Source organism: Orcinus orca, chromosome 11, assembly GCF_937001465.1.
Source record: "Orcinus orca chromosome 11, mOrcOrc1.1, whole genome shotgun sequence".
NCBI classification, from domain to species: Eukaryota; Metazoa; Chordata; class Mammalia; order Artiodactyla; family Delphinidae; genus Orcinus; species Orcinus orca.
This window is the reverse complement of record NC_064569.1, coordinates 95978690-96005882: the sequence shown is the minus strand read 5'-3', so window position 1 is coordinate 96005882 and position 27193 is coordinate 95978690. Positions and strand designations below refer to the sequence as shown.

Below are 27193 nucleotides of genomic sequence, written 5' to 3'. Positions count from 1 at the left end.
GGTTCTGAGATGACCTGTGCTTAGGTCATGTTGACTGGTCCAGATGGGCCCTGACCCAAGCTGGACCACACACAGGACCCTGCCCCAGCCTTGGGTGATGAGTTTAAAATGGGCGCCTGACCTAGGATGAGCCATGAATCCCACCCCTGAGATATTTGTGCTTGCAGCCAGAGAGAGGGACAGGGTAACTCTCTCTCCACTGGCTGGAGCTGTAAGACAAAAGTTGCCAGAAGTTGGCTGCTACATTTTCCATGATGGGGGGCATCGGGATTGGTTAGTGAAGTAGGTATACAGAAGCAGGAATAAAAAATAGTTTGAGGGGCCTTCCCTGGCTGTCCAGTGGTTAAGATTCCACGCTTCCACTGCAGGGGGCACGTGTTCGATCCCTGGTCAGGGAACTAGGATCTCACAGGACACTGGTGCGGCCAAAAAAAAAAAAAAAAAAAGGGTCTGAGAAAGAATTCTAAGAGGGTCTGAGTGGCTGCTTCTGGTTGTCCTGAGTCCCTGCTACTTTCCTGTCCTACAGGACCGGAACACTCCAGAGTCTTTGTGATAACTTCCCCTTCTCACCCAAGCTAGTGGAGGTGGGGCTTCTGTCCTTCACAGCCATCAGTCCTAACTCATGCACATGGTTCTGCTTGGGCTCTTCCAGTTTCCTGATGAGTAATAGCAGCACGGGGCTCCCAGTCCTGGCCTCCCAGCCACCACCCACCCCCCCACCGCCACGCCTGACACCTCTACTCACTTGGATTAGCTCTGAAGGAACTCGTGAAATCCAGAGCCTCATAATGAAAGAAGTTCATCCCCTCAGGGAAGGCAGCTCAGAATACAGTGGGGCTGGCACTGCCAGAGAAACTGAGGCAGTGTGGGACTGGCTACCCAGTGGGTGGTGATGGTTACCCCCATTCTTGTGTGAGGTGATCTGTAAGGCACTGGAGGGGCCCTGCCCTCCAATGGGTCCTACCTCCGCCACGCCCTGCCTGCCCTGGAAGTCCGCCACGCCCTGCTTGCCCTGGAAGTCCATACCCAGAGCACCGATTCACATGCTCACCAAATTCTGAGGGTTCCTGCCCACCCTCCCCACCCCAGACTCCCAGTCCCAAACCCAGGCACTAGTAACCCCCTGGGTCACCCCGGGTGGGTCATTTCCCTCCGTGCTTGTTTCCTCTTCCGTAAAGCAGTGTCCTCAGTCCCTCTTGGGTTTTGCCCAGCATCCCTTCCCCTCCTTTAAGTAACAGCTGCAACCTACCCCCACCCCCTCAGACCATGTGATCAGTAGAGCCATCTCCACCCCTGGATGCCGGGGCGGGTGCCAGAGCTGCCTGGTAATCAAGGCACCCCCATCCCCTAAGCTCGTAAGCCTTGGGGGCTGACAGGAGCCCACCCCCTGAGGTTGTGCAGGAACAGATGCGTGCTCTCACCTGAAATCAAGGCACAAGGGCTGCATGAGCCTGGGGCTGCCAGGGCACCTTTGTACCACGTGGAGAAAATCCACCTGAAGGAAGCCCACAGGGCTTAACAAGATGGAGAGAGAGAAGGATGGAGAGCTGGAGTGACCCAGTGACATCCTTGAGCCCCAGGGTCCAGCTGAGCCTGAGTCCAGAACCAAACCCTATTATTGCAGCTGTTTTCAGTTTGGTCTCTTGTGCCTGCAAGAGTCCTGGGCGGTAGTGTGGTGGGGAAGCTGCCTGGTGTGGGGGCGGGGGTGGGGGGAAACCCCGTGAGCTGCAAAATGCTCTGCTGGGTCAGAGGTCAGGGCTGTGAGACTCAGAAACAGCAGGGCTGGGCCTAGGGTGAGGCAAGAGAGGTGCTGAGAATTGAATGAGGGGGCCCTCTTGCCTCACTCTAACCTGGCTCTGCAACACAGCCCCCTGCAATTGCTGGGTTGCCCCAGGGAGGAAGGGCAGCCTCACCCCTCGAGATGAGAGAAGGCAGCTTTTGCTCTCGCTGACTCCTAAGATGGGGCGTGTGCAAGAGCGAGCCCAGGTCTGGGGTCAGGAGGTCTGGTTCAAATCTCAGCGTGTTGTCCTGTTGCCTTGGCAAGTCCCTATGAAAATGGAATGGCAGCTGCCTCTGTGTGTCCTCCCCCTTTCAAGGAGGGGGACTTTTTTCTTTTTCTTTTTTTTTAATATCTTTATTGGAGTAGAGTTGCTTTGCAATGTTGTGTTAGTTTCTGCTGTACAACAAAGTGAATCAGCTATATGTAAGGAGGGGGACTTTTTAAATGGACACACAGCCACCCAGCTCTTCCCAGCCTCCCTTGCAGCTAGGAGTAGCCACATGACTATGTATTGACTGGTGAGGTGTAAAGGGATGTAAGAGGTCCAGCCAGCAGGAGTGTCCCTCAAAGGGGCAAGTGGCCCCTTCTACCCTCTCTCCACCCTGCTCCTCGGGATGCCGAAGAACCCCCCTCGGGTGGCACCAACCAGGACAACAGCCCTGCAGCAAGAGAGGAGCAACTCAGGTCCCCGAACACTGCATGGAACTGTCCACCAGATCAGCTCTGGACAACCTCCCTATGAACTGTACCGTAAGAAAGAAAAACGTTCTATTTGGTTTAAGGCCCTGCCGTTTTGCATCTCTGTGCCTGAATTTATATCCTAACTGGTTCTCTACCCCAGGGAATCCAGTTAGTTAGGGGGGAGGGCACAAGTGCTACTGGTTTCTAGTGGGTAGAACCCAGAGATGCTCATCACCCTACCACACACAGGACAGCCCCCCTACAAAGAATGATCTGGTCCCAAAAGTCAATAGTGCCACTGCTGAGAAACTGCTCTTTCCTCTTGGAGATTCAGTGTTCCCATCCCCCAAATGGGGGATATTGAACTATCATGATTTTTATGAGGACCCAGTGAGATGATAGACATGATCCTACTCTTAGGAAAGGAGACAGTCCTGCAAAGATAGTCATGGAGTCTTTATTATTGAGATAAATTAAGATGGACACCCCAAAGGAGGGGAGTGAGCAGGTTGCCAATCTATGTCCAAAAAGGAGGCAGTGGTGCTCCACAGAGAAGGAGAGGCTCCAGGGTGGGCTTGGGGCCCCTGGTGCAGTGCAGGACCCGGAGGGGAGGGCAGGGGCTCCTGCCAGTGGCCTCAGCCTTGGGAAAGGGAAGGGATAGGCAAGTCCAGCCGAGGGAGGGGGGTGGGAACTGCTGGTGGTCCCCACACTGCCCACAAAGCTCACCCCATCCCCACCACCTCGCATCCTGCCTGGGGGCCACCCCCCTCACACAAACATGCTTCTCCTCCCCTCCGCACGCGTGACCCCAAACGTTCTCTCTCTCTATCACACACACACACACACACACACACACACACACACCCCTCCTTCCTCTATGGCCTTGCCCCTTGCACAGCCCACCACAAACACTCGTCCGTGCCAAGCCCGGGTCCAGAGTGGTAGGACTGGGCTGGACTCAGCTGACATCCCTCCAAAGGGGGCCCTTTCCTTGGGTCAGCTTTGAAGCCTGGCCCATGAAGCTGTAGGGCCGATACCATTGGCTGGAGTGGGGAGCTGAGTGTCACCGAGGATCTGGTAGGGAAGTGGGAGATCTGAAGGCTCAGGACAGGCAGGGGCAGCCATGCTGACGCCGGGTGGAGGGGCAGGAGTGCTGGGCAGCACAAAGGCACTGGGGGGCCGTGGGGCGTCCCCGGAGCTGGGGAGGGCAGGTGTGGGATAAGCTGGCTTGACCTGGAGAGCAAGCCCTGGGCCATCAGCAGCGACATCTCAAGGCACCCAGGTGCCCCACAGCCAGGGTCCTCCCAGAGCCCCTCCTCCTGGGAGGAGCCAGGCTGCGAGGGAGAGCCTGGACGACCAGGGATTCTCCTCCGTCTGTCCCGGGGTCTCCAGGCCGGGCGGTACGGGAGAGGGCACCCGGTGCCCGCCCCCCACCGCCAACAGAGCCGGTCAACTCAGACCTCGGGGCCCCCGAAGGCCAGGTTGTCGCGAACCATCATTGTCTTGCGGAGGTCACGGTCCACCAGGGGACGCTGCATGCGCCACTTGTGCGCCTCCTGCAAACCGGGCTCGAAGTAGTAGATGCAGGCGCCGAAGCCCACCAGAATGAGGACAGAGATGAACAGGTAAACAGGCACGAACCAGTCCAGGAAGTGCGGCATCGCGGAGGCCTTGGCTGCTGAGACGCGGTCGGTGAGAACCAGCAGAGAGACTGCTTATCCCACCCACCCTCCCAGAGGGGGACCCGCAGGCTTCACAGAGCCAGGAGGTCGGAGCTTCACCTTACGGCTGGGAAGACGGAGACCCTGGAGAGTGGAGAGCAGTGACTCAGCAGCCCCGGCCCCCTGACCAAGCACACAGCTGCCCCCACCACAGGGGCCCACCCAGCTCCTACTCACCCTTCTACAAGGAAGCTTATAGCTGAGGGCTGGCCCTGGCTCAGTCCCTCAACAGTATGTGTGCCCTCAGGCAGGTTGCTTAACCTCTCTGGGCCTCAGCATTGTCCCCTGCAGAAGGGGACGCTAACAGAGCCTTGTGGGGATTCAGTGAGGTGACTGACCCCTCAGAGCACTCAGAAAAGGACAGCTGGGGCCATGCCTCCTCTGAGCTGTCCCTCCCGGCTCTGACTGTGCATTTGCAGAGGCTGCCACTTACTAGGCCCCTCACAGATGAGTGGGTCCCCAGCCACCCGTGCATCCTGGCTAGGTGTGGCTTAGTGAAAGCATGGTGAACAACTGCCCATCCCTAGGGGACCTGGTTGATACCAACAGGCTCTGCACAGGCTCCCGAATTCCGGCCCATGCCCCATTTTATAATTATAAGAGTATGGACACAGTGCCAGCCCCAAAAGACTTGGACATTGGTTTCCACATCCGTAAGATGGGAGTGAAAACAGTATCTAGGTCATAGGGCTGTTGTGACTGTTAAAAGAGTTAATTTACGTAAAATGCTCAGAACCAGTGCCTGGCGCTTACCAAGTGCTACATAGTAGTTTGTTCTTAATTCCCTGGGCCTCAGTTTCCTTATCTGGAAAATGGGCATAGAAGTAGGACCCACTTCTTAGGGCCTCTGTGAATGTTTAACAAGACAATGCCTAAGGAGCACTTAGCATCACGCTGCTTGGTGCAGAATCGGCACCCAGTGAATAGCAGCTATTGTTATTTCCAGTGCACCAGAGGTGGGAAACGCAGGAAAGTGGAAGCTAGCAGGTTTAAGGTGCTTCACAAGTTTTATATACACCCAGACTCTTTAGAATGGCCCAGAGATGCCCACATCTGCTCTCTGCCAACCTTGCCAGCCTCATCTCCCACACTACGTGCCATCACAGGGAACCACTTGTCAGTCACCTATGTGCATCTGCATGTTATACAGTCTACATCTTTGCATATGCTTTCATTTTCCTTGGAATGTCCTTTGCATTCATGTTCATGTGGCAAACTCCTATACATACTTCAAAAGCCCCACCACAGGTTATCTCCTCCAGAAATGGAATAAATCAGGGCCCATTTAACCCACCCTCAGCCCCTTCCTGAGGTGTGAGAAAGGGGTAAGGTGAGAAGCCCCACTTCTGCCTGTCAGGCAGGGAGACCACAGTCAGAACGCAGTCACAGACCTTACAGAAGGCCTATGGGGTAGGTGTTACTGTGCACATTTTACAGATGAAGAAACTGAGGCCCAGAGAAGTTCACTAACTTGCCCTGAGTTACCCAATTGAGAAGTAACAGAGCTGGACTCCAAGTCCCCAGCGATGTCCTGAGGTTTGATGGGGAAAATACCTGAACGGAATGAAATGAGCAAAGGCCCACCTTGTCTTCTAGGGAGGGAAGAAAGGGGATGCATGGAATGACCTCCAGGGCAGGCTGAAGAGAAGCTCCAGCTTTTCAGACCTCTGTCTCCAAGCTCCAGCTCCTCTTGTCCCTCTACTGCCAGGTGGGTCTACGAGGTGGGCTGTGAGGCCAGGGGAGGGAGAGATGCTGCTTCCCAGTCCTGCGTCCACCCAGAGCCCCTCCCCTGCCCGCCAGGGTCCCCACTGGCTGTTCTGAAACACAGTGTCTCAAGGTGCCCTATTCTCCTCATGGAGAAATAAAATGAAGAGTGTGCTAATGGCCCAAAGTCAGGGTTAGAGCAGTGTCCTCCTAACCATCTGTCCTTCCGTAGAGCCAAAGAGAGGGTTCAGAATTGCTTGGTGTGGCCTGGGTTTAGGGGGAGGTGGAGAAGGGGACCTACAAGCAGAAAGGCTGCTCCAAACTAGACTGACTGAGGCCAAGTGATTCGTGCCCCCTCCCCTGGCCCCACCCAGGACCCCAGCCTCCTCTGAGCTTAAACATGAGAATGGGGGACTTGGGCAGATCAGAAGCCATTTCAGCTGCAATGCTGTGGGCCTGTGAAGCAGTGTTCAGGGTCTCCCAACCTCTCCAGCCCTGTGAACAAAATCCCAGGCATTCTGGGGCAACTGAGGACCCCAGACCTTCTCCTGGCTTCTCAGAGGACTGGCTTAGCTGAAACAAAACATTCACTGGCCTTCTGTGTGACCTTGGGCCCCTCCTCACCCTCTCTGAACTTCCAGGGTTCCCTGCACAGTGATGGGGTGGGGGCGGGGGCTATCAGATGATCTATAAGGAATTTTCTAGCCCCCATTCCAGCTAAAGTCCCATCCAGGACAGTGTGAGGGTTGCAGAGCCCCTCTCCCTGCCTCCCAAGCACCACTCAATCCTCCACCCCGACCCCCGTGCCCGCACACCCACCTGCAGATGCCCTGCAGATGCCTGTTCCGAGGGCTCCGGGCTGAGCGCACAGCCTCGGCCTAAGCAGCTCAGCGTCGGCCCGTGGACTCAGTCGCAGCTGCCGTCCCCAGAGATGCTGCCATCTGCAGCCGCCCCGGGTGCTGGAAGCAGAGAAAGGGCGAGGCCAACGCCCCCTACGGGAGACAGAGTTTCTCAGGCCCAGGGGGTCTGACTGGGCCAGGAGGGGGCAGTCCTGGGCTAGCTCTGGCAGCCTGTACCTCTCCCTGCCCGTTGGAGACCCTTCTCTCTGCCCCCCACCCTCAGAATAGCGGGAGGTGGGACCTGCCTTAGCCAATCAGCAGCCTGGCAGAGCAAGGGCTTTATCCTCTGTTGCCCTGGCAACCAGCCTTCTCTTCAGGATCCCTTGCACTGTGCACATGGTACAGAGATGACAGGCAGAGCAGGGTTGGATAAATTCGGGACAGGTGGGAGCCACCCAGCAGGCTGCTGGACCCCACGGCTACTAGACCTAGAGAGGAAGTGGCCCCTACCAAGATAACTGGGAGGATTTGGCCACTTGTCATTTGAGGGTAGGGAGAGATTGGGGTCCCTGGCACGTGGGCAGGACACAGAAGCAATGACCAGCAGAGCCAATGAGGGTCATGTGTTATAGAGGGAAGAACCAAGACTGAGATTCTGGACACATTGGTCCAATGTAACATTTACCATATGCCAGACACTGCTTTCAGTGCTTTCATATTTATGTTAACTCATTTCTTGGTCATCCAAGGTCACATGGCAAAAGTCTCAGTGCCAGGGTCGGAGCCCTAGCCTGGGCTGCAGGCCCGCTCGTAGGGGCTGCCCTCCTCGTTCTGCCTTACCAGCCCCGGCGACCCCCTGGCTGGGATACAGCCTGAGATGGTCGTGGCTCCCAGCCACGGAGCCCTCCCCGCCAGGCCAGGACTGGGCCCCACATCACTTCATCTGGTCCTCCAGCTGGTTAATTGTTGAAGCCCACTTTGGGGTTGAGGCAGCTTCGGCTCAGAGACGTGAAGCTGCTTACCCTCTCCTTCTTCAAGGTCACTCAGCTTCTCAGTGACAAAGCCAGGGCGTGTGCGGGGGTGGGCTGGAGGTGAGGGTCTACCTCCCAAGCCTGGGTCCTCCCTCCTATGCTAGAGACAGAGTGTTTGCAAAGTTTCAGAGGCCCAGTGAGCATTCCATAAACAGCAGTGGTTGTCGTCTCAGGAGGAGAGAGCAGCCCCGGAGGCCCACGGGATGGGGAAGAGTCTTCGAGGAACCATCTCCCTGGGGAATCCATTCCCAGAAACTGAGGACGGGCAGGTGGCAAAGGCTATGGGTCAAATGGCTTTGGGTCTCTGGGTCCCCCACCCTACAGACACCCTGCCATCTGTGGGACGATCTGGGAGTCCTGCAAGTGTCCTCTCCAGCATATGTGGGCCAAGGGGAGTGAGTTTGAGTTTCCAGAGAGATTTTTATTAAGATCTAAGGTACATACAGTAAAATACAAACCTTAAGTGATGAACGTTTACCTGTGTATACACCTTTGCAGTTGCCACCCAGACCATGTCTAGGATATTTTCATCATCCCAGGCAGTTCCCTCCTGTCTCTTGCCAGTCAGTACCGCCTTCCCAAAGGCATCCACTGATACGATTTCTGCCACCATAGATTAGTTTTTCCTGTATTTGTATTGCACGTAAATGGAATCTTATGGTATATGCTCCTTTGTGTCTGACTTCTGTTGCTGAGCACAATGCTTTTCTCTGCACTGACGATGTTGCCTTACCAATGTACCACAGCTTATCTGTTCACCACTGAAGGACATTTGGGGCATTTCCAGTATTGAACTATGATGAGCAAAGCTGGCAAAGTGCCGTTGAACAGTTTGGAGTGGGAGGGCAGAGAGGAGGTGGGGGAGGATGAAAGGGGCACAGAGAAACTTTTGGAGGTAATGGATACGTTCATTATAAATTGATTGTGGTGGTGGCTTCCTGGGTGTATATTTATATCAAAACTTACCAAACTGTACACCTTAAATATGTGTGGCTTATTACCTGTCAATTACACGTAAATAAATCTGTTTTTAAAAGTGATATAAATCTGTTTTTAAAAGTGATAAACAGGGGACTTCCCTGGTGGCGCAGTGGTTAAGAATCTGCCTGTCTGGGCTTCCCTGGTGGCGCAGTGGTTGAGAGTCCGCCTGCCGATGCAGGGGACACGGGTTCGTGTCCTGGTCTGGGAAGATCCCACATGCCGCGGAGCGGCTGGGCCCGTGAGCCATGGCCGCTGGGCCTGTGCGTCCGGAGCCTGTGCTCCGCAACGGGAGAGGCCACAACGGTGAGAGGCCCACGTACCGCAAAAGAAAAAAAAAAAAAAAAAGGAGTCTGTCTGCCTGCCGCAACTAAGACCCGGGACAACCAAATTAATTAATTAATTAATTAAATCATCCGTCATAAGCATGTCAAAAAAAAAAAAAAAGAATGCCTGTCAGTGCAGGGGACATGGGTTCGATCCCTGGTCCTGGAAGATCCCACATGCCGTGGAGCAACTAAGCCCGTGCGCCACAACTACTGAGCCTACGCTCTAGAGCCCTCGAACCACAACTACTGGGCCCGTGTGCCACAACTACTGAAGCCCGCGCACCTAGAGCCTGTGCTCTGCAACAAGAGAAGCCATCGCAATGAGAAGCCTGCGCACTGCAACGAAGAATAGCCCCCGCTCGCTGCAACTGGAGAAAGCCCTCATGCAGCAACGAAGACCCAACGCAGCCAAAAATAAATAAATACATTTATTTTAAAAAGTGATCAGCAGCCCTTAGATATTGTTCTGGCCACGTGATTCTTTATTCACAAAATAGTTTATAGGAAGCTCAATATGTAATAGAGATGAAGCCAGAGCTGCTTCTGTTAACTGGTGGGGTGGGGGTTCTGGGCCCTACGTACTCAGCTTCTCCCCTGCCCCTCCCGGTGCCCCTGAGGCATCTCCCCAGGGTTTCGCAGAAGTCAGTTTGAAAAACACTGGCCCAGAGGGTCTCTGATGGCCCTGCAAGTTCTGGGTGTTGATGATACAAGAACCTCCAGGCCTGGGTCTGGGCTTCCTGCCAGTCTCTACACTTCATCACAGTATGGGTCTTACACACAACTATGTTCTATTGCACTACCTATGCGACAAGCACAAACTCACCTGACCCCTCAGCCAACAGTCACCCCCCAGCAAAGTGTAATGGGGGCCCCCCAGGGAGCCTTAATGCACCTTCATCTGGGCTCCAGCTGCTTCCCATGCTGGCTCTCACCCACTGTGCTGCCTTTGGCTGTTGTTATCTGTCCATCCACCACTGAAACCTCTGTGCCTGGGTCACAGTGTCCAGCACCAGGCCTGGCCCAAGGCAGGCACTCAGCACAGGTTGATTGAATGGGCCTCAGCTCAGCCCCTCCTGGACCATGCTGAGCAGGGTCCAATGCCTTTCCTTGACTCTCTAAGGGCCTCAGTCACCTGGCCCTCGATCAGCTCTCTAGCTTCATCTCCTTCGCTCCTCACCCCACCTGCTTCAGCCACTGGCCTCCTTGCTGCTCCTCAGAAGTGTCAGGAATGCTCCCCACTTGGGGTCTTATCACTTGCTGCTCCTTCTGCCTGAATCCTCTTCTTCACTATATTTATTTAGCATTTTTCTTTTTTTCCATTTTATTATTTTTTTAACATCTTTATTGGAGTATAATTGCTTTACAATGGTGTGTTAGTGTCTGCTGTATAACAAAGTGAATCAGCTGTATGTATACATATATCCCCATAACCCCTCCCTCTTGCATCTCCTCCCACCCTCCCTTCTTCACTATATTTAATTGGCTCCTCTCTCACCGCATGCAGACATCTGCCCAAACATCACCTTTTTAGCTAGGCCTCCCCTGACCTAAAGTACCTCCTCCTACCCATCACGTTCTATCCCCTAGCCCACCTTACTTTATTTTCCTAGTACTTACTACTACCTGACTGTCAGGGAGTCCCCTCCATGCCCCATGCCATGGGGAATCAAAGCACCATCTGTGCTGGGGCAGGGGCTCCCTGAAGCCACGTACTTCCTGCTCTTTCTAAGCAAGGTATAACTAGTTTGGTTCGCAGTGAGAAGGATTTAGGTTAGACAGGAATATGCCTCTTTTCTCCCACATGTCACAGTAATGAACACACTGTGAGATCACGGTCCTACTCCCCCATCACACTGAGTTGGTCAGTAACATCTGATTCATCTGTGTTCCGAGGGTGGGGCATTGGGTCTTCCCTAGGAAATGAATGAATGAATCACTGCTGAGAATAAACAAATGGATGTAAATCGATTCATTCATTCATCAAATATTTCTTGAGCAACTACTATGTACCAGACACTTTTTAAAGTGCTGGACATACAAACTGACAAAATTTTGCCCTCATGTATCTTATGCTCTAGTTGGAGAGACAGACAATGAGCAGATATTATATAACTGTTGGGAGAAGCAATCTGCTGTGGGCTCTGAGTCCCTGCAGGTTCTTGCTGGGCATGCCAAGAAAGCAAGGCTCTGAAAGCTCTTTACCCAGGCCATTTCTAAGGGTTTGTTTTTGCAGCAAGCAACCTTGAGGGTTGGGAAAAGAACAGGAAAAACAAGCAACCGGAAAAAGGACAGGCATGCCTACCACTCACTGTTTTACAGTGTTTGAATTTCTAACCTCTGTGTTCCTCTCCTATAAGGCCATCCACGAGGTGTACAGGCAAACATGATGGGTGGGTCCTTTGCAGGGCTTGCGGCACATGGGGAAAATGACACAAACAAAGGTAAAGCCACAGCTGCTGCTTTTACCTTGAGTAATAATGTCCTTTGTCCCTTACCCAGGAGTTTCATGTCTTCTGCAGCATCCATGAAAAGGTAACAGACTATTACTAAACAGTAATAAACAGTAACAGTTTATTAGTTTGTAAAATCTCAGGTGCTGCCCAGTTCTAGTCAATATGTGAAGTGCTATTGAGAAAACTGAGCAGAAAAGGGGAGAGAGGGATTATGGGAGGGCTTGCTATTTTAGATAGGGTCGTTAAGAAAGCCCCCTCTGATGAGGTGACATTGCAGCAGAAACCTGAATAAAGTGAGGAAACAAGCCATGTGAATATTTGGGAGGAGAGCATTTCTGCCAGAGGGAACCACAGGGCCAGGGGTCCTAGAGCCGTTGTTAGAGGGAGAAGGGCAGAAGATGAGGCCAGAGAGACTGTCAGGGGCCAGAACCCACAGAGCCTCAAAGGCCCCGTAAGGCATTTGCAATGTACCTGAGCGAGAGGAGAACTATTGATGGGTTTTGACCAGAGAAGTGGCCTGCTCTGATTTCTCTTTTTAAAGGATGACTCCGATTGCTGTGTGGAGAATACCCAGTAGCCCTGGAGACCAGGGTGGAAGCAGGGAGCCAGCGAGAAGACTCTTACAGTAGACCTGGTGAGAGAGGAGAGTGGCTTCTCTTGGTGGTGGGGTGGAGGTGGTGAGAAATGGTCGGCTTCTTGCATTTTAAGAATAGAACCCACAGGCTTGCTTACGGATTGATTGTGAGGTGCGGGGAAGAGGAGTCAAGAATGACCCAAGATTTTGTTCTTTGCAGCTGCAAGGACGGAGTCAACTGAGATGGAGAAGATGTGTGAGGGACAGGTTTGGAAGGAATCAAGAGCACCTTGAATGAGCACGAATGAATGAAAATGAATAACTGAATCACTAAATATCTTCTTTCTCCCAGTCGTGAAATAAAAGTCTTGTCCCGCAGGCAGCACCCTATGTGCCTAGAGCCAGCGGTGGAACCTCCCCTCGGAAAAGGCGGTAGTGGTTCCTTTAAGAAGGCCCTACCCCGCCCCCCACGAGGTCCCGCCCAAGCACTGTCACGTGACCCGCGATTACGCACAAGGGGTGGGCCACTGGGTGGTTTGAAAGCCCGGCGCGCACCGCACGAGCGGCGGTTCGGCCTGTCCCTGGGATGTCGGTGTTGCGGCCGCTGGACAAACTGCCTGGCCTGAACACGGCCACCATCTTGGTAGGCGTCAGCAGCCCAGATTCTCCCGCCCGCCTTTCCTCCCAGGCTGTGCCTCAGCCGCCAGGTCCCCTGCGCTCTCTGAGGTGCTGGCGTGGGCTATTCTGGCTGGGGTGTGGTGGGCCGGAGAGCCACACTCTGAACCAATCGGAGTAGCCGCCCTTCTGAGGCTGAGGGACGTCCCCACCAATAAGTGCGCAGTTTCTGATTGATGGGGCGGCTGGGCGGGGCGACCGCGCGCAGGGCGGGGTGCCGGGTGTCCAAAACTCGGTTTTCCCGCGTAGAGGGATCGGACCTCCGGGAGAGACGAGGCCTTTCCCGGGAGGGTCCGGGGAGGTAGTGAGTGCTTTCCGGACAGGACCGGAGAGGGTGCAAACCTCGGGCCCTCTGCCGGAGTCCTCTCGGTAAAAGGGTGCCTCGCGCGCTGGAGCCAGAATCTTGGGTTCGCGGCCGTCCGGGCCCTCCAGCGGGACTGCTGTGTCCAGGTATCAGTCGGTCGCCTTCTCTCTCTGGGCAGCTGGTGGGCACGGAGGATGCTCTTCTGCAGCAGCTGGCCGAAGCGATGCTCAAGGAGGATTGCACATCGGAGCTGAAGGTGTAAGTAGCCTTATGCTGGGGGTGTCCGATCGCTGGCCTGGGCTCAAGGAAGAGCGGGGTTGGCTGTAGGGGGACCACCAGAGAGGCGGTCACAGGTGGAGCCGGTTGACCAACCCCTCAGAGACTCCGTCCTAACGCGTGATCTGTCCCCGTCCAAAGGCATCCTCCATCACTGTCACACAGTTTTTCTATTTTCCTCTAGCACTTGTCAACTATAGGAAGTTTCCATGTTTCTTTACTTGTTTCCAGTCTGCCACCCCTAGGGACCAAGGTCAGCCCCTTGAGGGCAGGGACTTTGACTTTTGCTCATTGGTGAATCCCCAGTGCCTTGAGCAATACTTGGCACAGAGTACATGCTCAGATAACCGCCAAATTTGGAGAAAAAGTAACTAAAGTATATTTTGTTTTCCTTTTTCTAACTGAGAGGGAGTAGAAACAGCTGCTGGCAGGAGTCAAGTGACTGAATACATGTGGGTGTCATTCTCCCTGATAAAGATTATGTTCCCTTATTCTACCTAGTATGGGGCATTTCCAATTCCCACAGAGGAAATACCCTCTAGATTTGGATCATTCTCCTTCAACGTAATCTTTCCCTCAAAATAAAGATTGTTCATATGTCCATCTGTGCTCTACCTATGTTGCCAGGCTCTTTGGCTATAGAACACCAAGCACAATAACCAATAATCTCAAACCCATAGCTCAGAAATTGGAAAGGATAAAAAAAAAAATTAATTTGGGACTTCCCTGGTGGTCCAGTGGTTGGGACTTTGCGCTTCTGCTGCAGGGGGCACGGGTTTGATCCCTGGTCCAGGAACTAAGATCCCGAATGCCATGGGGCAAGGCCCCCCCGAAAAAAAAAGTCAAAAAAATTAATTTAATTAGCATCAGAGTAAATGGAAAACGTGGATAAAATGGCCTACATTCAGCAAGATGGAAACCGTTGGCAAAAAAGAGTCACATGACATGCAAAAAATCTGATGAAGAACCCACTCTGGGGAAAGGGGAAGAAAGCTCCTTTTTGAGTGCTCTGTGCCATTGAGGAATTTAATAGGAACATGAATTTTTTAAAGAAGAGTTCAAAGACCAAATAATAACACAACAGAATGAGAGGAAAAGGGAGGTTGCAGAGCTAAGGACAAAAAAGGTGAAAAATAATACCATATGAGATCTATCTAATAAATACATAGAAACAGCAAGGATCAGAGTAGATGTGGTTAAAGACTTAATTATTTACAAAGAAGAAAGATTTGAGAAAATTACAGCAAAAGTATTTGAAGTGTAGTAGAAGAAGACTTCCCTGGAATGAGTGAAGAGTTGAATTTGTCCATTAAAAAGGGTACAATTTTACTTCTGAAGTAAATAATTCTTCAGACTTTTAGGTAGGGGAAGCAAATCACCCATATGGCCATCTGTTCGTTCTGTTGTCAAGTATTTTCGGCTCTCTGCGTTTGTAGTATTTGGCAGGAACGAGGTTTGACCTTTTGTCGTTATGTGGAGCCACGTGACTACTTCTGGCCAATGAGTTGTGAGCAAAAATGATTGTCTCTTTATTGCTGAAGCATTTAGTTGCCAGTGAGAGACCTTCCTCAGTACCCTTTGTCTCTCTCATGCTCTAGAGTGGCAACTTCATTAGCTGAGGTCCGAAGTTATGGTTAGAGCAAAATATAAATGTATATAATAATACCATTAATAATAGCAATATAAATTACATTTGTAAGTTTTGTCCAAATGGTAAGGTAGATTATAAGAATGCTAATTTTCTCACTTTTCTTAATAAGAGAGAATCAATCCCATATAGGTAGAATGAAAACTGTTAAAAATGATACCAACTTACTCATTTATTCCATAATCTTTTTTTAATTGGGTTCTTTGAGGAAATAACTTCTTGTGATTAAAAAATAATTTATCCAAAGTTCATCTTTTTTTTCAGTTCTACTTTAGTTATTTTGCTTCCACTAAATTCAGATAAAATTAATACTATTATCCTACTTTTATTTTTTGGCCGCACCATGCCCCTTGCAGGTTCTTAGTTCCCCGACCAGGGATTGAACCTGGGCCACGGCAGTGAAAGCGCTACATCCTAACCACTGGACTGCCAGGGAACTCCCTCCTATTTTTCGATTACATCTACTGTATTCTGGTGTCTGAATGTGTATACATTGTGTACATGGAGAGATGTTTAGAAAAATGTTCTAATGTTAATAGTAGTTATTTCTAGGTAACTGAACTTTTAGGAGTATGTGTTTCTTTTTTAACTTTTGTGTTTTGTATACTTTTTGGTATTCTTAAATTATAAGCTGAGGGGTGGGGGGAGATAAGTAATAGTCATATGTGGAAATGGGCAGAAGTAGAGGATTCAAAAAAACCCTTCAGGTGGGTATTTGACAATCCGAGACTAAGTCCAGACAAGAATGATGAGGGTGACTTGCCCAAGGTCACATAGCTGATAATTGGCAGACCTGGGATTTGGGGCCACTTCTGTCTTACTCCAAAGAGCTTCAATCTTAACACCTGAACTTCACAGTCCAACACCCTCCCCCGCTTCTGAGCCTGGTCTCCCTCCCAGCACGCAGTGTAGATGTCTAGCCTCATGCCATCTTATATCCAAAACTCCCTCTTGCCAAGGCAGTTACTAAACTTTCTGGCAGGGAGAGTAGAGCAGGAGTCATCTGGATAGGACCAGCTCTGCCCTGCCCCTGTGCTCACCTGAAAAGCCTTGCTTCAGGTGAATAGGAGAGGAGCTCTTGACAGCTTCTTCCCTGTGATGGGCGGCATGTGAACAGTCATTGTGATGTGGGTACGTATTTAGTCCTGCAATTTCTTGTTTTTCAGCCACTTGGCAAAGTCCCTCCCTCTGCCCTCCAATGTGAATCGGCCCCGAATTGACTTGATTGTGTTCGTGGTCAACCTTCACAGCAAACACAGGTGAGAGCCAGAGGATGGGGGCTGCCGGGCTCAGGTAGACCTGGCGCGGGGATGTGCTGGGACAGTGGCCTCACTTGTGATGGGAAGGAGAGGAGACAGGGAGAGGCTGCCTGGGGTTAACTTAGACGGTGAGGAGGGGGGAGCCAGTGGCCAATGCAAGATGTTTAAAAGACACTGATAAATGCCAGCAGTGTCATCTGTCATTTGGCTCTCTAAGGCCTACTGTGTATCCCTGACAGCAGGCACAGACATGAATGAAACAGACCCTGTCCTCAAGGTCCATTAGGGGAGGAGGCTAGACTTTTGAACAGACAGTTACAGTACCTGCGATGGGTACTGTAAAAGGAAGGAAGCAGGGGGCTGTGAGAGCCCAAACAAGACCTCTGACTCTCAGGACGTAGGTCAGGCTAGACTTCCCGGTGGAGGTGACATTTAAGTAGACACCTGAGAGATGACGAGAAATTAGCCAGGGAAAGATGAAAGTGAGCAGAACGTTCCGGGTGGAGGGTTAATGTAAAGGGCAGGAGGAGTGTAGTGTGTTCGGAGGACTGTCGAGGCCTGTGCAGCATCAGAGCCAGTCTAGCGCGGGGCCGTGGCAGTGGCAGCATGGGGGGTGTTGATGCTGGTGGCCTGATCCGGTCTCCCTATGGTGCCGGCAACCCTGGGGACAGGACTGCAGCCAGCCTAGGGAGTACAGAAGAAAGGTCTGCCCTCTCCCTCCTGGGTGACAGCAGGCTAAGAGCAGGACACAGGGTCCAGCACAGAAACCAAGGCAGAGACCTGGGCCTGTGGTAGGGATCAAGGGAAGGATGTGGTGGAAACACCTGGGAATCCAGTGGCATAGAGACACCAGATACCTGTAGCATCAGGACCAAGTCCAGACCGCGCTACCTGACCGGTTGGAACCAGTCAGCGGTGACTTAGGCCCAGGTGGGGCTGAGATCTGCCGTGGTTGCCAGAAGGCCCTGGCTCAGCAGATCTGTTGCTCTTCGGGTGAGATCTCTCTGTTCACCAGAAGGGACACTGGCCCAAGTCTTTGGAGAGATCCTGCTTCACAGCCACACTTAGGGGCAGGGCCGCTGTTGCTGTTGGCCTCAGGCTGTGTTCATTCAGGCTGAAGCCTGACCTTTGAGATGGCTTTTTGGCCAGGAGACCACAGGTTCCTTCATCGCTCCCTGGACACGAGTGAATGAAAGCCTCAACCCAGAAGGTCAGGGTGCCGTTGCTTAGAGGAAAAGAGTGTTTTCATATGATTGATATGACTTAAAATCACTGTAATCTTAATGCAAAGCAATTCAGCAATACTTATCTGCACTTGAAAAAGACACATACTGTGACCCAGCCATTCCACTTCTAGCATCTGTCCTACAGAAACGTTTGCTTGGATATGTAAGGACCTGTGGGAAAGAAAATTCATGCAGCATCTTTCGTAACGGTGAACAACAGGAGACCGTTTAAATGTCCATCACAGGGAAAGTAGTTTGTGGTACTGTGTGGTCATTCCAAAGAATGTAACAGAGTTGTTGAACCCAGTTAGACCCAACTGGATGCTGGTACCTATCACTGTCTGTATTTGCATATGAAAAATATTCCAGAAGAATTACACCCCCAACTGTCAGCAACAGTATCTCTGGGGAGTTGAAACGGAAGGTGGTGCTGGAGACGGGGACTTCTACTTTTTACTTATACACCCGTATTTACTGTTTGATTATATTACGAACTTGAGTCACTTTGTAATTAAAAGTAGTTTGGGAAATTCCCTGGCGGTCCAGTGGTTAGGACTCCTCGCTCTCACTGCCGAGGGCCCACGTTCATCCCTGGTCGGGGAGCTAAGATCTCACAAGCCATGTGGAGTAGCCAAAAACAGAACTACCCTCTGACCCAGCAATGCCACTACTGGGCATATACCCTGAGGAAACCATAACTCAAAAAGAGACATGTACCACAGTGTTCATTGCAGCACTGTCTACAATAGCCGGGTCATGGAAGCAACCTAAATGCCCATCGACAGATGAATGGATAAAGAAGATGTGGCACATATATGCAATGGAATATTATTCAGCATAAAAGGGGACGAAATTGGGTCATTTGTGGAGACGTGGATGAATCTAGAGACTGTCATACAGAGTGAAGTAAGTCAGAGAGAAACAAATATTGTATATTAACACATATATGTGGAATCTAGAAAAATGGTATAGATGAACCGGTTTGCAGGACAGAAATAGACACACAGATGTAGAGAACAGACGTATGGACACTAAGGGGGAAAAGTGCCGGGGTGGGAGGGGGGTGGTGGGAAGAATTGGGAGATTGGGATTGACATGTATACACTGATGTGTATAAAATGGATGATTAATAAGAACCTGCTGTATAAAAAAATAAATAAATTTTTTTTAAAATGTAGGGTTTCCCTGGTGGTGCAGCGGTTGAGGGTCCGCCTGCTGATGCAGGGGACACAGGTTCGTGCCCCGGTCCGGGAAGATCCCGCATGCCGCGGAGCGGCTGGGACCGTGAGCCATGGCCGCTGAGCCTGCGTGTCTGGAGCCTGTGCTCCGCAACGGGAGAGGCCACAACAGTGAGAGGCCCGCATACCGCAAAAAAAAAAAAAAAATGTAGTTTAAAGATACGAAAGGACAAAGTATTCCTCTAGGGCTGTTTCCTGTCACCCTCCTCTCGTTCTCTGGCCTCTCTGGGAGCAGAGGCTGGGCAGCTCCTGCTTTCTCTGTTGTGAGGTTTGTCCTCTGCTTTGTCCTCTCGCCCTGGCCACTGCAGCCTCCGGAATGTTGAGGAGTCCCTGCGCCATGTGGACGCCACCTTCTTCCTGGGGAAGGTGAGCTTCCTCGCCACAGGCGGTAAGTGCATCCCTCCCCCGCCGCTCACCCCCTCCCTCGCCAACCCAGGGCAGGCTGCGGCTGGGCCTGTGGTGGACTCCTTGCAAAGGCAGCCTGGGTGATGGAAAACACATGCATTTTGGAATCTGATGTTGTCAGTCTTTATAAAGCAAATCTGAGCTGATCCGTCTGCCAAGTTAATTCCGCTGAGATAACGGCTTAGAGGTGCCTAGTGGCTCTCTGAGGCTTTCAGAGTAAAATCCAAACTCCTGTAAAGGCACAAAGTATTTTGCAGTTTGGCCCCTGCCTTCCTGTCTTATCTCCTATTACTCTTCCCTTCTTTGGCTCAGCTTACAGTTCTCTGAAACTTGGTAATATTAACAGTGGAAATAATAATAGCTACCCTATATCGAGCACTCACAATAGACCAGACACTGTCCTAAGTGCTTTGTTTCTATATTACTTAATCTTCACGACAGGTACTACTGTAGTAGGTACTATTTTCTCTGTTTTGCAGCAGAGGAAACTGTGGTCACGAGGTTAGGTAACTTGCCCAAGGCCCCGCAGCTGAGCAGTGGTAGAGCAGAGATTCACACGTAGAGAGTCATATTCCAGAGCCCATGCCTTTAATGATTGTACCATGTGGCTTCTCTCAAATACTTTTTCCTCTTCTTTATCTCGCTAACCCCTATTTTCTGCCTCCTGGGGGACCTGACCAGCCCTGCAGTCTGGGCCCTCAGGGTATCCATCCCACACATGCCTCTGTCAGAGACTCCTAACCCTTCCACCTACACTGACGGTGTGCCTGCCCCGTCAGCTGCACTGCGAGCTCCTTGCAGGAAGGGCCTGGCGCAGATCATTCTCAGTAAGCACTGGTGGATAAATGGACACCAGGTCACTTCTGTGTGTTCATTCATTGAATCTCTATAGTAACTCAGCAGGGTAGGGGTCGTTACTATCCTCATTTCACAGATGAGGAAATTCGTGTTTTTATTGAGGACTCTCTCCAAGCCCCTTCAGCCTATTTTCTGATTTGATGATCTTGACTGCCCTGAAGAGAAGGTAGAACAGGCTTGTCACCCCACTGACTAGTAAGAAACGGAGGCCCAGAGAGGGGAAATGAACTACTTGGCCCAGTGCTTCCTAGATTACTGTCATGAAGGTAGAGATTACAGGCCGTGGCTTCTTTGCAGCTGGGCGGGAGAGCCACTGCAGCATTCACCGGAACACCGTCATGAAGCTGGCCCACACCTACCGGAGCCCCCTGCTCTTCTGCGACCTGGAGGTGAGGACCCCAAGCACGCGGGTTGAGGGATGGGGCAGTCAGCACACAGTGGCCGTGGCAGGGATGCTCCTTGGAGGCTCGCTGAATACCCTGGTGAAGGGGGCCCTGATGTGGAGACAAGGGCCTCATTTGAATCCTGGCTCTTCTGCTCGCTGTCCTTGGGTGGGTCACCGTAAGCCTTGGGTGGGTCACCGAAAGCCTTGGGTTCGCACATGTAAAGTAGGGTGGTGCTCCGTGTACATCTTGAGCTCTGCTCATACACCAGGCGCCACCACCTCTTGCTTTTGCGTCGTTCTCTCTACGCGTAACTAAGTCTTGTGTGTGTGCCCGTGGGTCCATGTTAATATCTCACTTCCCTGCTGGGGTTAAGTGCTGTGAGGCCAGGCATCTTGTCTGCCTCATTAACCAGCAGTGAAGGTGCCCAGTGTCCCCCTTACATCCCTGGATTGCAGACCTTGTCTGGTCCCAGCCTGGGGCAGGGGGTCTAGCAGGCAGCAGAAGGGGAGGCTGGGTAGGTGGGCAGGTGGTTGGATGGATACATGTGATATTAGTTCTGCCCTGACTTGCTTGTGTGGGTGTTTCTCACGAGGTGAATGCTCATTGTGGGGTCAGCGCAGCAGATTTCTATTTTGCTGTTGAATTTTGCTCTTCAGCCTCTCTTTGTGCAGTACAGAACCTGATGACTTTTTGCTAAAGGGTCCTCAGCAGGAGTTGATGCTGCTGCCTCTGGGCTCCCAGGGCCTGGGCTGCCCCACCCGCACGCCAGGCCTGCTCAGTTGGTTTTGAGATTCGTTTTAAAGATTGGTGTTTCTGCTCTGTTCTGGGTCTTGCACCTGTTCCCAAAAGCAAAGTGATGTCGTAAGAGGGAACTGAGTCAGTATGTGGTCCCTCGTCACCAAGGGTTCTTACTCTGGGGTCTGTGGACCCCTCTGGTCGGAAGGGAGAACAATTCAGGGGATTTGCGGACCTGGACGAGGAAAAAAAATTACTTCTTGTTTTCACTAACCTCTAAAAGAAATTTATCATTGTGAATGTAGGCAAGAGATGTCAGTAGTATTAGCAGAACCTGTGACTGTTAGCAATAGAAGCGGCAGACGTTGCCATGTCCCATGGGGATTGGGGCAGGTCTCATTACTACTCCGACACTGCAGAAGTCATTAGACTTGCCCTAGATCTCATTCAGCGCATCGGTTAAGATGTACAAATTTGTGTTTCACATTTGATGACTATTTTAAGAACCCCGACTAGACCGATGCTCCGATCTCACAGGTAGGACCTGAGGCCCGGGGCACCCCTGAGGAGCCTGTCCCTGCAGGCTTTCCTCACAACAGGAGAGGCGAGACGTGCTCACAGTCACACAGCTAGGAAGTCAGCGGAAGAGCCAGGTTGGCGTGCAGCTGTCCCTTTCCTGTCTTAGCGGGCTGACTGTGTGGCTTTGAACAAGTCGACCCACCCCCAACACACGCACACACACGCACACGCACACAGCCTGCCTTCTCTTGGCTCTGAAGGGGAATCGCCATCTTTGCTCCACGGAAGAGGTGCGCGTGGTGCTGCAGTTCTGTGTGTGGCCATGAGGTGGCAGGCTGTAGCAGGTCCTGGGTTGTCCTCTAGCCTGAGAACTTCTCTCAAAAAAAGGTCTGGGGCCGACTTTCTATTTCCAGCCAGCAGCAGCCCTGCTGAGAACCTAGACCTGGCATTCTCTCATACAAAGCACCCAGTGTCTGGACGGGCAACACTCCTCGTACCGCTGTCGTCCTGTTCGGGGCACCCTCCTCCGCTTAATCGACTTGGAGCCTCACCACATTCTGAGGCCTTTGCGTGGCAGGAATTATTAGCCCCGTTTTACATATGAGGAAACACCCAGGGAGGTGTGGGATTCGCCCAGTGAAATTATTTCCCAGCTCCGCTGATCGGGCCCTGTGCTGGTCCCTGAGAACACAAATGCCTCAGATATTGGCCCTGCCTCTCAGAATCAAGCAAAATAGACCGACATGTAACATACGCAGCAGGAGAAGGATTTGCAGAGCTTTGGAAGCCTGGCAGTGGAATTCAGCCATTCCTTCCTGTAGGTGACGGGGCGTCATGATAGGGTCAGAAGTGGGATTTGCGGGCCACGTCTCTGGAGTATGATGTGTGGATGGGAGGAGGCCTGGCCACAGGCAGGAGGCCTCGGGACGAGGCTGCTGCGGGAAGCGGACTGTGGAGTCCAAGTGAGAGCAGCAGCAGTTTGGAGGGACAGTTCAGAGGCAGAGGCCACAGAGCTCAGAGGACTTATTCAGCAAGTATTTCTGGACTTCCCTGGTGGTGCAGTGGTTAAGACTCTGCCTGCCAATGCAGGGGACACAGGTTCGAGCCCTGGTCCGGGAGGATCCCACATGCCACAGAGCAACTAAGCCCATGTGCCACAACTACTGAGCCTGCGCTCTAGAGCCCGCGAGCCACAACTACTGAAGCCCGCGTGCCACAACTACTGAAGCCCACGAGCCACAACTACTGAAGCCCACGTGCCTAGAGCCCATGCTTTGCAACAAGAGAAGCCACCGCAATGAGAAGCCCACGCACCGCAACGAAGAGTAGCCCCCGCTCGCCACAACTAGAGAAAGCCCGCGCGCAGCAACGAAGACCCAATGCAGCCAAAATAAATACATTAATTAAAAAATAAATAAAACAAGTATTTCTTACATAACCTACAGTGCGCCGAGCATTGTTCTAGGCACTAGGGAAGCAGCATAGAGCCAGAACAGTTTTAAAACTCCCAATTCTGTTCTAGTGGAGGAAACAAAGTGAGGAAGTAGAACGTATGACGTGTTAGAGAATGGATGTGACCTGTCAGGTGGTGGTAAAGTGGCAAGATTTACATAGGGGTTGAAGGGGCTCACTAAAAAAAATGACCTGTAAGTAAAGACCTGAAGGAAGGCGCCGTGGAGTCTCCTGGTGGAAAGGCCCACTAGGTTGGAGAAACAGCAAGTGCAAAGGCCCTGAGTTTGGAACTTGCCTGCTGTGTTCAAGGTCCACAGGGAGGCATGGGTGGCTGGAGCAGAGCTGTGAGAGACGAGTCAGAGTGACCGTGGGGCTTTGTGGGTCGTAGGACAGGTGGTGGCTTTCACTCTGAGTTAGACTGGAGCAATGGAAAGTGTGGGGCTGGGCAGGGGGAACACAGCCTGACTCGGGTTTTAAGTGGGTCCCTGCAACTATTGGGAGGAGAGTGGACTGAAGGGAGACAGGGGCAGAAAGAAGGAGATGGGCCTGGGGACTGTGTCTGGAAGAGTTAAGAGTGGCCTGGGCTCAGTGGTGTCTGGGGAAGAGGGAGATGAGATGGTCTGTGATGCTGGGTGTTTCCAGGGCGGGGCCGACAGATGTGCTGATGGCCTGGATGTGAGACAGGAGAGGAAGAAAAGTCAAGGTCGACTCTGGAGTTTTCAGCCTGAGCAACTGGAAGGATGGGGTTGCCTGTGGCTGAGATGGGGGGCGACTGCAGTTTGGGGGGACTCCCAGGAACTCCGTCTTGGATACACTAAGACTGAGGAGTCTGTTAGATGTCTACACAGAAACCAAGCAGGCAGCGGCACGTGTGTGTCTAACATTCAGAGGAAAGGTCTGGAGATGCAGTTTGAGCATCCTCAGCAATTAGATGGTTTGAAGGTCACAGAGCTGGATGAGGTCACCTGGGGACCGAGTGTGGGGGAAAGAGATGCAAAGGCCAAGCCCTGGGACCCCCAGCAGTTAGATGTCACACAGAGGAGGGAGCGGCCTGTGGGGTGAGAGGAGAAGCCGCGGAGGGTGGGGTCCTGGGAGCCAGGTGGAAAAGACTTGTCAAGGGGAGGGAGCAGCTGCGTCAGATTCTGCTGAGAGGAGACTCAGTGCGGATGAGGCCATGTGATGAGGACTGATGTTGCCTCTGGATTTAAAACCCAGGATGTCGTGGGTGGCAAATGGTGGAGGACGTGGGGATGCCTGATCACTAGCTTGGGTGACTGGGTGGATGGTGGCGCCCTTTCCCCAGTTAGAGAGGGAACAGGGGAAGGGGGAGATGCTTCTGAGGCCACCTGTTGGTCAGGGGAGAACATCTGAGCATCACTGTTTATTCCTCAACATTTCTAATGAGCACCTCATCTGCCCGCGCCATCTGATGCCAGGCCCTAGGACAGTCTTGTCACCCCTGCCTAATCCCACGGCTCCTCTGGGCCCGCCAGCCCTTCAGAGGCCCTGATATAGGAACCATCTGTTGACAGTGCCTCCCTGTCCTCAGAAAGGGCCACTCTCTACCCACCCCTCCTTTCTACCCCTGTGAGCGTCTTTCTCAGACAGATCCCAGGTTGGGAAGCCTTTGGGGCCTACTGTACCCCAGCGTTGGTTGGGACTAGCCCTGGGTCAGATGCCAGCTCTGCAGGCACTAACTGTGTGCCTCTGGACAGTTGGCCTAACCTCGCCAGCGCCGCTTGCGGGGCCTTCATTTCTTCTGGAGCAAGGGTCATCGTCTCTGGTATCCCTGGAGGGTGTTTGAAGGGTTCAGTAAACTAAGGTGGTTGGAAACGGCTCGGCGAGGTGTGGCGCAGACAAGGGCGTGGCCATGCTGGGCAGCGGTGCCCTGAGCTGTCCCCACATCTCAGCACCCTGCTCCCCTGGGCAGCCCGCGGAGCTGCTCCACGTGAGAGGAGCAGGCCCCTCACCGCTGTTCTCTGCTCTTCCTCTGCAGATAGAAGACTTTCGAGCCACCATGGCGCAGCGCCTGGTCCGCATGCTGCAGATCTGCGCCGGCCATGTGCCCAGCGTCTCAGCCCTGAACCTGCTGTCCCTGCTGCAGAGCTCTGAGAACCCCTCCCTGGAGGACCTGTGAGGGCCACCAGCCCCCGGGCTGCCCCTCCCCAGGGCTTGGTGCCCGGCTCAGTAAACAGTCACTGTTGCCAGGGCTTGACAGGCCGGGGTCAGCAGGCAGTTCCCTCAGGGCCCAAACTCCTCGAGCTCCGGCAGCACGTGCTGGGGGCAGGGGGTGGGGAGGGAGCCCAGCTGGTGGGACTGCAGCCCCCCTCCCCCTCCCATGCTCACTCCAGCAGAGCCCCAGGTCTTCGTCCATCTGATGTGTTCTCTCTCCACTAAAGACTTCAACTGAACAAAGGGTCCGTGGCTAAAAAAAGTTTGAAAATCACTGGTCTCGTCCACCACTCTGATTTTGCAGATGAGCAAACTGACTCAGAACAATTAGGAGTCGGGTAGGGGGAGCTTGGACTCTGTGAGCCCAGTCTGACTCTGCATCCTGGCCTTGCCATGCCTGGTTATAGGACCTGGTTGTTGCCTCTTGGGGCCTCAGTTTTCCCAGGTGTGAGATGGAGATTGTTCTACCTACCCTGTTGCGTTGTGAGGACTGTGTGACGTGGTGGAGGTGAAGTGCTTGAGGTTGTATGACTCTTGCGCTTGTCTGAGCGCCTGCTGTATTTCATAATAAATGTGTTGATGCTTACACAGTGCCAGGTGAGCACTCAACGAACAGTTATTTGAACGATTATTTGAAATCACACAGAGCTAAGTTCAAAACCTGGTGCACATCCAGGAATTACACTGTGAAGTCTTAAGGTTGTGAGAATTCAGTGAGAGAATCTGAGGGCTGCTTTCTGGGTTGGCAGCAAGAGATTGTGCCATGACCATTGCTTTCCTTCTCCTTTGGGTCTCATTAGAATTTGTGGAAGTGCCTGGATTAGAATCCAGAAACCCTGGCAGCCAGATCTGGGCTCCGGCTGCTCCCCCGTGGCCGGCTGGGCACGCATGTGAGAGCTTGGGGGTGAAGAGGAGGCCTGGGGGGAGAGGCCTCAGGAGGAGAGCCAGGTCTTGGCTACCTTGGAGCGTGACAGCGCCCTCCCAACCCCGCCCCCCCTGCTTGTGCCCCGGCCTGTCCTCCATCCTCAGGCCTCAGGACCGACCGGCCCTGCTTGATGCCTTGGACGGTGCCAGCACTGCAGGGCCTCTGCTTTGACGTCACCATGGCAGCCGCAGCTCACGCTCTCCACCGAAGGATGGGCCAACCTGAAACTCGGTGCAGGCGTCATAAGGGTAGGGCCCACCTTTCTCCTCTCCTTGGGTTCCTTCCAGACCTGGCCCAGCGCCCGACCCCTCATGCGTGCTTGGTAAGGTTTGCAGATGCCTGGCTGTCTTCCAGGGAGCCCCCTCAGCCCACCGAGAACCTTAGCTGCCAGCTGTGGAGACTCGGTTCAGGTCCCAGACGTCACCCACCCGACGTCGCAGAGCTTCACACTTCACAGAGCCCTTCTCACACAGTCGCTCCTGCCACCCTCCCTGCAGACCTGTGAGGTTGACAGTGTTTCCCCATTTCAGTTAATGAAACTGAGACTGTTGTCATCAGAGGCTTATCCACAGTCGCACAGCTAATCGGAGGCAGAGACGACCTCTGGCCCCAATTCTCTGCTTTTTCTCTCTGGTTGTTCTCTTAGGCACCTAATCGTTGAACAAAGGTTTGGGCATCTCTGCTGGGCAGGCCCTGAGCTGAGAACACAGAAATGGTGGACACACAGGCCTTGAGCCAGAGAAAGCAGCCGTTTGGAAGGGCAGTCTCCTATTAGCACAGGGGGAGGCTTCACAGAGGGGAGGGCGGAGAGCAGGCCAGGGGCCCGGCCCACCGCAGGAGGAGGATGGTGCAAGCCTCGGGCTCCAGCAGGCCTGGGGCACAAGGATCGCCCAAGGACTCGCAGCATCTGGGAAGGGAAGCCAGCTTCTGTGCTGAGGTTGGAGTGGGTCTGGCTTGAAGGAAGAGGCTGGCAGTAAAGGTGGGCAGTGAATCCGCGGGGATGGGCTGGATCAGCAGAGGTCCAG

At 52.8% G+C, this 27193-nt stretch overlaps 2 protein-coding genes across 5 annotated transcripts; one reads left to right on the top strand and one right to left on the bottom strand.

The window, feature by feature from the left end:
• Positions 1-2902: 2902 nt before the first annotated feature.
• Positions 2903-7009, bottom strand: SMIM45 (small integral membrane protein 45). Of its 3 annotated transcripts, XM_049693937.1 has the most exons (3): positions 5767-7009; positions 4243-4266; positions 2903-4136 (listed from the first exon to the last, which is right to left on the bottom strand). In XM_049693937.1, exon 3 carries the CDS (start codon positions 4120-4122, stop codon positions 3916-3918), a length of 207 nt encoding a protein of 68 aa, XP_049549894.1. In that variant the 5' UTR covers positions 4123-4136; positions 4243-4266; positions 5767-7009; the 3' UTR covers positions 2903-3915. The 3 variants fall into 3 exon arrangements, with proteins under 3 accessions (XP_049549894.1, XP_049549893.1, XP_049549892.1); XM_049693936.1 differs by having other exon boundaries at positions 2903-4266; XM_049693935.1 differs by lacking the exon at positions 4243-4266.
• Positions 7010-12615: 5606 nt separating this feature from the next.
• On the top strand, positions 12616-25860 carry CENPM (centromere protein M). 2 transcript variants are annotated; one of them, XM_004279542.4, is made up of 6 exons: positions 12616-12733; positions 13248-13327; positions 16160-16252; positions 19025-19104; positions 20277-20368; positions 25068-25860. In XM_004279542.4, the coding sequence occupies exons 1-6, from the start codon at positions 12677-12679 to the stop codon at positions 25206-25208; spliced, it is 543 nt and encodes a 180-aa protein (XP_004279590.1). In that variant the 5' UTR covers positions 12616-12676; the 3' UTR covers positions 25209-25860. The 2 variants fall into 2 exon arrangements, with proteins under 2 accessions (XP_004279590.1, XP_033261053.1); XM_033405162.2 differs by lacking the exon at positions 20277-20368.
• Positions 25861-27193: the final 1333 nt, after the last annotated feature.